The sequence below is a fragment of the Cajanus cajan genome, chromosome 3 (genome assembly GCF_000230855.2).
Source record: "Cajanus cajan strain Asha chromosome 3, NIPB_CcT2T_4, whole genome shotgun sequence".
NCBI classification, from domain to species: Eukaryota; Viridiplantae; Streptophyta; class Magnoliopsida; order Fabales; family Fabaceae; genus Cajanus; species Cajanus cajan.
In genome coordinates this window covers 71,565,080-71,578,814 of record NC_138519.1, presented here as the reverse complement: position 1 = coordinate 71,578,814, position 13,735 = coordinate 71,565,080, and the positions used below count along the sequence as shown (strand labels likewise).

At 33.4% G+C, this 13,735-nt stretch overlaps 1 protein-coding gene across 5 annotated transcripts; it reads right to left on the bottom strand.

The window, feature by feature from the left end:
- Positions 1-7,392: 7,392 nt before the first annotated feature.
- On the bottom strand, positions 7,393-13,264 carry LOC109800890 (uncharacterized). 5 transcript variants are annotated; one of them, XM_083071211.1, is made up of 8 exons: positions 11,616-13,257; positions 10,455-11,359; positions 9,933-10,331; positions 9,395-9,622; positions 8,858-9,076; positions 8,326-8,553; positions 7,809-8,013; positions 7,393-7,674 (listed from the first exon to the last, which is right to left on the bottom strand). In XM_083071211.1, exons 1-8 carry the CDS (start codon positions 12,799-12,801, stop codon positions 7,643-7,645), a joined length of 3,402 nt encoding a protein of 1,133 aa, XP_082927337.1. In that variant the 5' UTR covers positions 12,802-13,257; the 3' UTR covers positions 7,393-7,642. The 5 variants fall into 5 exon arrangements, with proteins under 5 accessions (XP_082927337.1, XP_082927336.1, XP_029126811.1 ...); XM_083071210.1 differs by having other exon boundaries at positions 8,326-8,556; positions 11,616-13,253; XM_029270978.2 differs by having other exon boundaries at positions 7,393-7,671; positions 8,326-8,556; positions 11,616-13,247.
- Between the last annotated feature and the right edge of the window lie 471 nt (positions 13,265-13,735).

Sequence of the window (13,735 nt, the reverse complement as noted above, 5' to 3'; positions counted from 1 at the left end):
TTGTGAAAAGAGGTTTTGGCCGGCAAGGTTTTTAACGAGGCTTCCACTTATTAATGACGATACAGTTCCGTTATCTATGATTCATTTTACTTTTTTGCAAAATTTTTCAAGTCTTCCCTCCCGAGATTCCTCTCGGCCAAGGACGTGGCTTTAATTATTCTACAAGTCTTCCCTCCCGAGACTCCTCTCGGCCAAGGATGTGGCTTTAATTATTCTACAAGTCTTCCCTCCCGAGACTCCTCTCGGCCAAGGATGTGGCTTTAATTATTCTACAAGTCTTCCCTCCCGAGAATCCTCTCAGCCAAGGATGTGGCTTTAATTATTTTAAGTCTTCCCTCCCGAGATTCCTCTCGGCCAAGGATGTGGTTTTAATTATTTTAAGTCTTCCCTCCCGAGACTCCTCTCGGCCAAGGATGTGGCTTTAATTATTCTACAAGTCTTCCCTCCCGAGAATCCTCTCGGCCAAGGATGTGACTTTAATTATTTTAAGTCTTCCCTCCCGAGATTCCTCTCGGCCAAGGATGTGGTTTTAATTATTTTAAGTCTTCCCTCCCGAGACTCCTCTCGGCCAAGGATGTGGCTTTAATTATTCAACTTCCCTCCCGAGAATCCTCTCGGCCAAGGATGTGGCTTTAATTATTCTACAAGTCTTCCCTCCCGAGATTCCTCTCGGCCAAGGATGTGGCTTTAATTATTTTAAGTCTTCCCTCCCGAGATTCCTCTCGGCCAAGGATGTGACTTTAATTATTCTACAAGTCTTCCCCCCGAGATTCTTCTCGGCCGAACGCGACACGCTCTCATAAACTTAAAACTACATTCGGCACGATTTGATTCATTACATTAATGTTAATTTGGAGTACGCAGTATTTGACAAGAACCAAAGCAGATTGCATTGAAAAAAGGGCTCTACCGGCCCAGAATTACACGAAGTTAAAGGGCTTTATCGGCCCCTGCATACAAATTTAAAAGAAATAACCCTAAGACTCGACCTCAGGCTCCGCTTGGGCCGACACCTCCTGCTCGGCAACGTCCTCACACACCTGTTCTTCACCATTCGGTCCGGCCTGGTGGTGAACAGAAGCTTCAGCGTCCGATTTTTCATTCGGGGGATTTGGGTCAGATTGACATATTTCCCCTGATAGAAATCCATGGACATATCAAATTGGAAGTTCGAAGGAAGGCTTCCGAAATGCCGAGCCTGTCATGCCGCTTGCGCGAAACCGGCTTCATGCTGAGAGAGAACCTTGCGCCTAGCCCTCTCTCGATACGCCCCATAAGACTTCTTCTCAGCTTCTAACTCGCCGGCCAGCGCAACGGACTTCTTGGCCTCGGCCTTCAACGAATTCTCCAACCGCTGCACTTGCAGCATCAGATCATCATTCTGACGGCCACGGCGGACCATCTCAGCTTCAAACTTCTTCTCGTTCGACTGCGCCTTGGACAGAACAGCCAAGGCTTCCTACATGGACTTCTCCGACTTAGCAAGATGTCGGTGCGGACCCTCGGCCTCGGCACTCGACTGCATCATAATGCTTTGAGCCAAAGCCAAAGACCGAGCTTGAAACTCGCAATAGAAGGTCCACTTGTGGGCCGAGCTCATTTGCCCCTACATCGCTTGCCCCGATCCCGATGTTAGGTCTTTGCTCAGATAATCCTGAGCATTAACGTTGGAGGCCAAAAAGCTCGGACTCACCAATCCTTGAGGAGCCACCAGCACCGGCAACCTCTATTGCTTCTACTTCCGCGCCTCGGCCTCGGGCCTCGCCTCATCGGCCTTCCTTTTAGCAACCCTCGCCTTGTGAGCGTCATGGGCATGCTTATCTTTTTGCTGAAGTTGGGGTCGGGCCGTCTCTTATGCCGGAGTCTGATTTCCCCCTTGCCCAGTCGGCGTCGGCGTAGGAGCTCGGCCCCGGATTAAATTGCGGATGTCCAAGTCATCACTCCAGTAGCTCGTCATGATACCTGCACACAAATTAGTCAAAATCAATGACAACGCATGAATTTAACTATAGGACAGATGCTATACCGATTAAATCATCAAGCGGCTGCGACGACTTCATCAGCCGAACGAGTTCCCGGCACGGCAATGGCCGAGGTAACTTCTCTAATATTTTCAAGTTGGCTCGCTCCTCTGGAGACATTTTAGACTTAGACACCACGTCATACTTCCTGGGCATCCGAGTCCAGTATAGAGGGAACAATGCCCTACCTTCCGCGTCAAAGAAGTATTTGTTGCCGTTTTCGGGCCGGATCACCACCTTAAAAAACCCTACTTTAAACCCTTTGTAAGACGTAGTGAACGGTTGTAACAAGCAATGCTCCGTTCGGAACAAAGACAACCATTTCGCCTTCCTCGTTGGCCGAGAGGCGTAATAGTACAAGAACAGGTGGGGCGTCGGCTCGATGCAAAGAGCTATACATAATTGCCGAAATCCTTGCATAGCGACCCAACTGTTCGAATGAAGCTGTGTCGGCGCCACGTTAAGCAGCCGAAGCACACCCATGAAAAAGTTGTCAAAAGGAAGAGTCACCCCCAAATCCCGAAACAAGTAATCATACACAAAAAAGAAATTATATTTAGACTTCTCTCGACCCAAGAAGACAAAGTCAAAATCCGGCGATCCGTCATTTCGGCACGGCTCGAAGAAAAAACCTGACGACACCTCATTCTCAGGAAGGGTGACGAACTTCTCGGCATCAAACAACAGAGCAATTGCACTCTTGTCAGCATAACGTGAAAAGACGCTACCCACTTCCCCGTGCACCCATCTATAATCGGGGACTTGTATGGGACCGAAGCTGCGAGAAGTCGAGCCGACTCTACGTGTGCTCGGCCGGCCTTCCGACACGACGAGCGAAGAGACTTCCTCCTTCGTGCCCGTCTGTTCAAACTCCTCAATAATCTCAATACTCACTGATTTGTTCGATGCCGACGCAGAACCCTCGGGCCAATCCGAAGGCTCACGCGAGCCCGTATCAGCAGATCCAGTCCTAGCATCCCCAGAAGAGCCAGCTTGTGAAACCCTATCATCCATACCCCTTTCTAAATCAGCCATAGAAACGTACCTTGAAATGAAGTCAGTCTCGGTCGGTAGTTAGTGCTCAAGATCAACCTGTATCGGCTCGGAGCAGATGAAGACTGGAATAAGTGAACGCATCGAATTGGTCCCCACCACCTTTATTTATAGCACTCTCAGGAGCCGCTAACCAACCATCACACCCCTACGAATCGTTGGATCAGTTTGATCCAACGACTCACAAGCCACAACTTTTCAAATCCCCCATCATTAATGTCCAACGGTTACCAACCCAACGATTATAACCCTTCACATTCCCACAATTAATATCCAACGGTTACAACTCCACATTCCGACACAACCACCACATCCGAAACAACACATCTACCCTTCGCATCGTTTCACTCCTTAAGGCTGGGGGCTTGTGTACCAGAAGGGTCCTATCGGCCACGTGGGTCGGCCACGTGGACCGACACGTCATGTCCTATCAAATATTGACGCAGTTCTAACACATCTCAGCTCGGTAAAAGGTCGAGAACCATGGTGAACCCAACCTTTTCCCCTATCGGCTCGGCCAAAGGCCGAAGATGGAGAAGTCATCTCGGTCGTTCCCTATTGGCTCGGCCTAAGATCAACAGAGAATAGTTAGGACAATAATCACGGTTAACAAAGGACAACACACAATTAAGGCATAACTAGCCGATTAACATCGTATTACCTAATTTGGTAAGTGTCAGAGAAGGCCCACCATGCTCAAGCCCATGACAGGTAGTATAAATAAGTCACACGAAACGAGGTATGTCACTGTTCATTTATTACCCTAGAGAATCGTGATTGTCCTGACTTGAGCGTCGGAGTGCCTTTTGCAGGTACCTCCCCCCTCTGAAGTATCTACCTGAAGCTCTCGTTCGACCCTCCACCTACCAGAAAATTACAAGTGTGCCCTCAGACAGGTACAACACCAATTTTAATTTATATAAATCAAATATCAAATTTTATATGTATGATTTGGATGTAAGATACTTAATCTAATATCAAATTTTGATAAATTATCTTCCAATTGAAAGTTATTAATGATATAAAATTAATAAAAGTTAAATGAATGTAATTTCACTCATTTTATATATTTATATATATATATATATACATATTTATTTATTTATTCGAGTGGGGATCGAGTCAAGTTATTCTTAGAGTTTTTAAAAGAATTAATGCACTCAATAATTCAATATTAATGATATGGCATAATTTTTTTTTCAATTGGAACAAAAAAATAGAAATACATTATGTAAAAACTTAAATCTATGATAAATTTGTTTTTTATCTCTTAAATTTAAAATTATTATTTTTACTCACTATAATTTTTAAAAAAACCTTGTTTTAATCCCTCAAGTCACTAATAAAAATATCTTCAATGCAAGTTCTTATAAGAAGGGTGATCAATATGGTCGATTTCAAACCAATATAACTCAAGTTGTATTATTTAAACTCGAACTCCGACCAAATGGCTTATTGGTTTAGATGGGTTTTGGTTTGAGCGAGTCTTAATTTTATCAGATAGTTTTTTACAAGTAGAAATGTATTGGACTTTGAATCATTTGATTGGTCCAAATAAAGCTTTTATTCAATTTATTATTTCTTTCTTTTCAATTCTTGTACCTTTTTTTTATACATTTAGCCATTCAAATATTACTGGGTTCGTTTAGACTCAAAATGAATAAAATTATTCAAGTTTCAAATAATTTAAATATTATAATAATTTTTTTTAAGTGCATGCTATAAAAAAGGAAGTTATAAACTACACACTTAACTAAAGTTTTTTATGTATCAACAATATAGATTACAGATGAGTCAAGATAAACTTACCTTTCGGACTTAATTGATAATTACTTTGATCTTTATTTTGTTTGAACGGTTGGGTTCGAATATTGATGGGTCCAAAAACTCAAATCGAATCTGATCGAAATTAATCATTTTAAACCATTTTTTAACTTGTCTAAATTGGTAACCCATTCAAACCCACCTATTTAATGTGGCGATGCAATTGGGGAAGAGGGGAGAGTTATTGTGATCGTGATCAGAGTCGGAGGGGTGGTAAGAAATGAAGATGGAGGACCAGTAGCGTTGGACAAGGGATGGTTGCGGCACTACCTGGTGCATCCATCACGATGGTTTATGGCGTGCTTGGTGTGTCGCGATGGTCGTGGCGCCTCCTAGTGCACGTTTTACTGTGGTTCAAACCAAATTGATCAATTATTGGCTGGTTCTACTAGTTTTTGATTGGTTTGATGCAAAATGATTTTCTAACTGAACTGAATTGATTGAACCAATTCATGGTCAAATTGATCTGACAAATCGATTTGGTCTGATTTTCAAAAAAATTCTTACTACACTTAATAACTCATTGTATATATAAAATAATGATCCAATCATTAAATTTAAAAATTCTTATTGAATAGAAGATGTCTATACAATTTTACAAATTTTGAAAACTATTTGATATTTTATTAAATAAATTCAAGTTAATGTATAATAATATTTTTATGAAAATATATTAAATTGAATTTATTTAGCAAAGTATCAAATGATTTTTAAACTTTAAAAAAAATTGTAAACTTTATCTATTTAGTAAGAAATTTTTATTTAATAATTAGAAGCTTAAAAGTTAATGAGTATCATGAATTATTAAATAAAGTAAATCTACCTTAAAAGTCATATTTCATTTCTAACTTGTAAATGATTAATAGTGAATAATTTTACATTAACAATACATAAAAAAATTACACTTAATAATTCTTATATTTTATTATTCACACAACTCCTATATTTATTAGATACATCTTTTATTTCCTTTCTTGCTAAAACATTTTTTTGAGAACTCTTTCAACCAAGAAAGAGACAAAAGATGGTAAGCTTATTACTTTTGCAAGATTTCTCTAATTTTTTTTAAAAAAAAAAAAAAAAGCTCATAACCTCTTCAAATTAAATTATTTCACATGTACAATAATAAATTACAAAAACAACATATACAACTATTCCAAGATTTTAGAAAAATTAAATCATTTAATTTTTTTTATAATTATTAGACAACAATTAAAATAATTAAAAGTAACAAACCAATAATAAGATGAAGTTAAAAAAGTCTTTAACGAATTCATTAAGAAATTATTTTTAATTGACTTTTCCATCTTTTAAATATTCATTTTCTCTTAAAATTGTATTTTATCTCCTTGGGTCGTGAACAAACTAACCCAAAAAATTAAACAACAAATAACAAATGATAATATAAAACAAATATTGTAACACATTAGAAATGAAACATTACCTTTTTATCCATATAAATCATTTTAATGTACTCTAATCTAATCTTGGAGAGATTTTTTAACATGTTAACCCAAGTCTAGGGTATCATTAATCTCTTCATTGAACTCATTTTATTTATGTGTCATCCTTAAATATGTTATGAGCAAAGCAACCATAGTCATCATTAACATTAAAAAATAGAGAAAAAATTAGGAAAACTATAAACAATCATCAGTACACGTTTTTAATCTAAATAAACAAATACTTTAATGTAGTATGCTCCTATAAGCTAAAACAAGTAATAATGAAAATATGTATACAAAATTATGCTATTAATATTCAATGTTAATATTAGAAAAAGACATAAATTACATTATTTTATTCATGATTACTATATACTAAATTAAAATATATTTGTTTGAGAATGATTTTATTTTTATTATTTATTTATCTAACACAATGACATGTTATTTTAATTTTTTAATTCAAATTAAATTATTTTAATTTAATTATCATTCTTTTTGTAATTGAAAACATATTTTATTTTTTCGTACTGCTCAAAGTAATTATTAATTTTGAAACATCATCCACTAAAAATGCATGGTATAAGATGAAAAGTACTAATAAAAAATAATTTTTTTATTTTTAAAAATAATAAAATAAAAAAGTACATATAAGTTAAAAGGCTAAGTTACTTTTTGTGCTTGTTCATGTACAATTTATACTCATTCAAAAGTATTGTTACAATTAAAGATACAAAAATATGTCTTATTCAAAAGTATATTGATCTCTTTCTCATGAAAAAGAATGATAATCTAATCATGTCTTCAATTAATAATATGCTTGTTCCAAGTTTTACCGTGCAATTTCACTGATAAATGATAACAAAATTAAAAGAAGGTGGAATTGAATGAAAAAAAAATTTCTTCTAGTTAAGCAATTGACATGCGTAAGCAAGGATTTTTTATTTATATGTATATAGTAATACAATAGATAATAGATTTGACATTAATACTAACAAAGAATAAATGGAGAAAGGAAAAATCAAAACTCATAATATCAAGCATATATATGAAAAAAGAGAAAATTTGAATATGTACTTTTGTATTTGTATTTGTATCATTGGCCTTAATTAATGTTTCATCGTATTAATACACAAAGGAGAGAATTAATACACAAAGGAGAGAAAGATATATAAGGAAACATGTAAAATTACAATTATTGGTTTAACCCTGTATTGTGATGAATCATTGGCTTAATAACCCTTTGTTGTGACAATTCTTCATAAATGTTACAAGTACTTTGATGGTTTGTATTTCTTATCATCTTCTGTTAACTCTATTAATGGCACCTGCTTAGATAATAAAATATAATGTGCAATGTAAGTGTTAGCTAATATGATACTATATATTATAAATCTACATTAACATATCAAATTTAAAGAATCAAATGTTAGTTTATTTTTCATTAAATATTTTGATTTCTTACCCATGTCATCCAAAGTTGTAATCTCATTTATTGGTTTAGTTGATTTTGTAGTAGTCTCTTGTCTTTTTAAGTTGTTAGAATTGTCCTCATTATTTTCTTCGTCCTTTGACTTGTCATGCTCTTCCTTATTATTGACTTCTTCATCATTCTTAGTTCCAAATATATTTGATTCTTCAATAGAATTCTCTATAGGGATAGTTGTCTCCTGATCAATATCACATGTAGCATGTAAATAGAGTAAAATAATAAAATATTTGAAACTTATTTGTAGAAATTAAAAATAAAAATGGGAAACATTTTTTATAAAACAAATGGACCCTTAGTTATAGATATGATTAATGAAACTTATAATTTATTTCTTTTATTTAGTTGTGAATATGGAAAATAGATAAAATATTTTATAATTAAGATACAAAGTAAAATCTATGCCATATAATATTGTCAATGTGACCTAATGGTCATATGCCAAAAGCTAAAAGTCTTTAATGGTAGGATTAACTATGTTTTGAACACATACTTGAGAATGATTAAAGTCAAGATAATTTGATTCTTGAGTTGTATTATCCTTCAATGGTTGAACAATTTGAGGAATGGTGTCAAATGAACTTCCATTATCTAAAGTTTCTAAGGTAATACCCTCCATGATATTTTTGTCATCATCTTCCTTATTGTTGAGTTCTTCATCATTCGTGCTATCAAATGTATTTGATTCCTCAACAAAATTTTCTAAAGGAATATTATGCTCCTGCTGCATTACATTTAATATGTAAATAGAGTGAAAATAATAAAATATTTTAAAATTATTTATAAGAATAAAAAATTAAAATAGAAATTATTTTTACAAAACAAATGGACCCTTAGTTTCACATATGATTAATGAAATTTATATTGTAATTTGTTTATTTTGTTATAAATATGGAAAATAGATAAAATATTATTATAATTAAGATGTGAAGTAGAAATGATACTATATAATATTTCCGTGACCTAATGGTCATGTGCCAAAAGCCTTTAACAATAAAAGTATTAACCATGTTCTAAATACATACCTGAGAATGATTAAAGTCAACATTATGTGATTCATGAGTTGTTTCATTCATCAATGGCTGAATAGTTTGAGGCATGGTGTTAGATGAACTTCCATTTAAAGTATTTTGGGTCATACCTTCCATGATATACTCATCATGTTCTTCCTTATTATTGACTTCTTCATCATTCATACTACCAAATATATTTGATTCTTCAATAGAATTTTGTTGGGGATTAGTCTGCTCATAGTCAATATCACATATAACGTGTAAATAAAGTGAAAATAATAAAACATTTTGAAATTATTTGTAGAAATAATATGAAAATGGGAATCATTTTTAATGAAATAATTAGATCCTTATTCACACATATGACTAATGAAAATTATAATTTCTTTATTTTATTTAGTTGTTAATATGATAAATAGATTATATATTGTTATAATTAATATATGAAGTAATAACTATATAATTTTGCCAATGCAACCTAATAGTCATGTGCTAAAAGCAAAAAAACCTTTAGCAATAAGAGTAATTATCCATGTTCCAAATACATACCTGAGAATGATTATAGTCAACATTATGTGATTCATGAGTTGTATCATCCATCAATGGCTGAATAGTTAGAGTCATGGTGTTAGATGGACTTTCCTTATCTAAAGTTTCTTGGGTCATACTCTCTATGATATACTCATCATACTCTTCCTTATTGTTGACTTGTCCATCATTCATACTATCAAATATATTTGATTCTTCGACAGAATTCTCTAGGAGAATAGTTTGCTCCTGGTCAATATCACATATGGTGTGAAAAGATAGTGAAAACATTAAAATATTTTAAAAATATTTGTACAAATAAAAATGAAAATAAAATTTTTAAAATAAACCCTTACTTACATATATGACTAATTAAATTTATAATTTCTTTCTTTTATTTAGTTATGAATATGATAAATAAATGAAATACCATTATAATTAAGATATGAAATAATACCAAAACAACATAGTATTGTCAATGTAGTAATAGTCATGGGCATGTCCCAAAAGTCAAAAACCTTTAGTGATAAGAGTAACTAATCATGTTTTGAATACATACTTGAGAATTATTAAAGTCGACATTATGTGATCCATGAGTGTTATCATCCATCAATGACTGAATAGTTTGAGGCATGATGTCAAATGAAATTTCATTGTCTAAAGTTTCTTGGGCCATACCCTCCATGATAGATTGGGCACCTACAAGTATTTGTTGATCAAAAGCTGATAATGAAACTTCATCTACCATGGTTTTTTCAGGTAACACAGATCTTGGTGATGATGAAACTGAGTAAGTGGATGTATCATCAATTGATTCTTGTCGCGTTACTAATGTGATAAGGTCTTCACTACTTCTTGAGTTCTCAATATTATCTTGCTCTATGACTGTTGTATTGTTTGCTTCATTGATAACTTGTTCCTCAGTCGTTACATTCTCTGGTAAGTTATTGCACCATTCCTATTGAACAAAATTTTATAAAAATTATAACAATACCCATGTCCTCTCCTATGACTTTTTATTGAAGCAAATAACAATTCCAATGAAAATTTTATTACATAAAATAGCACCAAAGTGACTCACCTCTAGTTTTTCTGAGCGTGTTTCAGTTGGTAATTGATTCAAAGCATAAGAAGAATTAGAAGATTGTGGTGCTTCAGTTTCCCCTATAGAATGTTTCATATATCCAAAGATGTCATGATGATTATTTGTTGCATGAGTTGAAGTATCTTCAGGCATGTCAGATTTGGAGGACATTAAGCTAATGTTAGCTGCATTTTCTTCATTTATATGTTGTCGAGCAAAAGGTGAAACAACATCCTTTGAGTTGTTGCTCACTTCTCCATTATCCCCCTCACTTCTAACTCCTTGGGCTTCTTTCCCTCCATGGAAAGAGGTCCCCCATAATTCTTCACTACCAGAACTAACATCTCTATCAACGTCCCCATCATAAAGTATAGAGTCTCTATCAGTGGATGAATTTGTCTCAACATTTTCACCAATTGTTGAAGTTAGTGAACCAACTTCAGAAACCTCTACTTGCAAGTCAGAAGCTACAGAATATGTTGGGGTGTGACAAAGTCTCCCATGGGTTAACAACATGTTTTCTTGTCTCTTATCTACTACAGATGTGACAGTGTCATATAAAGCTTCATTTATATTAGTATTAGTTGTAGTAGTAGTAGTAGATACAGGAAAATTGAGTAGCCTCCCATGAGGCTTAGGAAACCTTAACCCTAACCTTGATTTATCTAAAACTTCATCATTTTCAATATTTGAGATGTTTGGAACCAAGTCTAGCTCACTTACTTGATCTAACATGGATTTTTTTTCATGATCATTCTCCACTTTCTCATCTTTCATGCTAACCATTTTAGTTTTACATTTTATGTCATCTATTTGTGTTATTTCCCTTCCATTTCCTAATGGATTGTTTGCACCTTCATTGTAAATCAATTGATCAATTATCCAATCATGAGTTCCTTTATCTGCATGAGTAAAATATATTCAACTTCATGATCAACTTTAACCATAATGTTTTTTTTTGTTATTTAGAATGTGTTTGAATAAATAACATATTCAATAAAAGCTAAATTATGAAACTTTTTAATTGAGTTTAAAACAATAATGTCATAACCATTTTTTGCAAGTTAAAATAAGTTTTTTCCAATGTTCCTTTTGTTTGAAAGTAATTGAGAAAAATATAATAAAGAAAAAAAAATGACAAGTAGAAATTATGACTACCTGTATGCCTCTTGAATCTTGAGTATGCAACCTTGTTTGAATAGTTCCTCCCACTATTGAAGGAATAATGTTCCTTACTTCCATAGTCTTGGTTGGTTTGTGAAAGGGAAATGTGGCCTGAACTAAAACTTTCATGCCTACAAAATGGCATGTCCTTTTGACTAGATATCTCTTGAGAAAAACTACCCCCTGTAAGGTTAGGCTTCTCCTCAGAAGGTTCATATGGAATGTCATAAGGGCTTCTTGGCATAAGAGATGGAGCAGAATTAGGAATTTCTAAACCATCTTCAAAGTCCTTTGAAAAATCTAAAGGATTGCTTCTTTTAGTAATAACTGGTGCCATTACTTTTCTATCAGTTATACCCTTCTCAAGATGCCCTTTGAATAACTTTTTTTCTTTTCTTCTAGCTATGAGACTCTCCAACCTTTTGTTTCTCTCCATTTCTGAAATCCCAAGATACATAAGGTTTTTCTGATCATCTTCCGTCCATCCAATAACTTTGTTTCGATCCTCTCGTGCTTCTTCCCCATCTTCTTCATCACCATCCTCTATTTTCTCTATCTCTAAATCACCACATTCCACCAGGTCAACCATTGAAGGTTCAGATCTTAAAGTTCGCCTTTTATGAACTTGATTTTTTTTAATATATAACATATTATCCAAAGAACTCTCTCCTTTCTCAAAAAAATTGGCAAATCCTTTATTTTCTTTTTTTCTTTTAGTGAACTCATTATGAAACACTGTTGACAAATCCTTGGCCTTTTCTTCTAAACCACCATATACATCCCATTTCTTGTCACTAAAATTTCTCCTTCTACTTGTGGCATTTTGTGATGGATACTTGTAAAGTAGTTCAGGTCTTCTAGTGTTAGGTATCTTTGGATGTTTTGGTTCAACCTTTTTTTGCTCACCATTTCCCTCATCTCTTTTGACATATCTAAGTTGAGTTTGCTCAGAACTCCAAAATATTCTTATGAAAATAATAGCACACACGAGGAAAGGGGACATGTAAACCAAAAAATTGTAAATATAAGAAAGGAATACATATAGGATGAAACAAACTAATGAAGCACCTGAAAACCATGGATGCCTCTGTACAAATGTGTAACTAGACTTGGTTGAATCACATACCACTTTATGCAAACGAAGAAGAATTTCCTTTACATTCAACCACATCTTTGTCATTGTGAATGTTTGTACAAAGAAGAAACTAAAATGTTGTCAAGCTAATGACTAAACATATTTGTCACAACCCATTAGTGAAAAACTCAAATTGTAAACATTTTATTTATAACTAGATTCAAGAAAGTAACCATAATCATTATAGTAATAAGTGATACATATGTTTGTTACAAACCTCATTGAAGAAATACTCAATGAGAATGAATTTTTTGCTAATAAAAAAAATGACAAATTAGAAGAACAATGATGGATAACTAAAATTTAGCATTGATGTGATTTCGTATAGCTTCATAGAAACCCCCCAAAAAAATTGAAAAACTAAAGAAGCAATAGAGAGAAAAAAGGTAAACTAGCCCCCAAATGATGGTTAGCAATTAACAAAAGTTTTAATCTTTCCTAATAAGTGGCGATAAATAGTCATTGTGAACTATGACAATTTAGTTTGTCTTTTTTAAGTAAACTTCTTGTTTGGCTAAAAATTTCACAGATCCTTTTATTTAGGAGTTTCAGTTATTATACATAAAAAATGGGGAATGGATTAATGAAAAATGAGAGAAATGAGTAAAATATCAATTTCATAAGTCTTGTAATACTCTCATATTGGACATAATGAAAAATGCTAATAGTTACAAAAATAACTTTCATCAAAATCAAAATCATAAATGTTGAATCAAAAGTTTTAAATGCATATATCACGTTTGCAAATTTTTAAAGATATTAAAAATTATTTGATACTTTATTTCATTAATTAAAATTAATATATAAATACTTTTATAATTATTCATCATGTTGAATTAATGAACCGATGTATCAAATAAATTTTAAATTTTGATGCCAAACAAAATTTAAAAATTTGCAAAATTCATTAGTGCATTAAAAAAAATTAATTCAACGATTAAATTATTGAAATTTGATATAAAATATAAATTATTGAATA

Excerpts from the sequence above, each read along its gene's own strand:
- LOC109800890 (XM_083071210.1), bottom strand. The coding sequence starts at position 12,801 with ATGACAAAGATGTGGTTGAATGTAAAGGAAATTCTTCTTCGTTTGCAT. Across the intron at positions 9,077-9,394 it reads TTGACTATAATCATTCTCAG|ACTAATCCCCAACAAAATTC; the intron begins GTATGTATTTGG and ends GACTATGAGCAG. Across the intron at positions 8,557-8,857 it reads TTGACTTTAATCATTCTCAG|CAGGAGCATAATATTCCTTT; the intron begins GTATGTATTTAG and ends AATGTAATGCAG.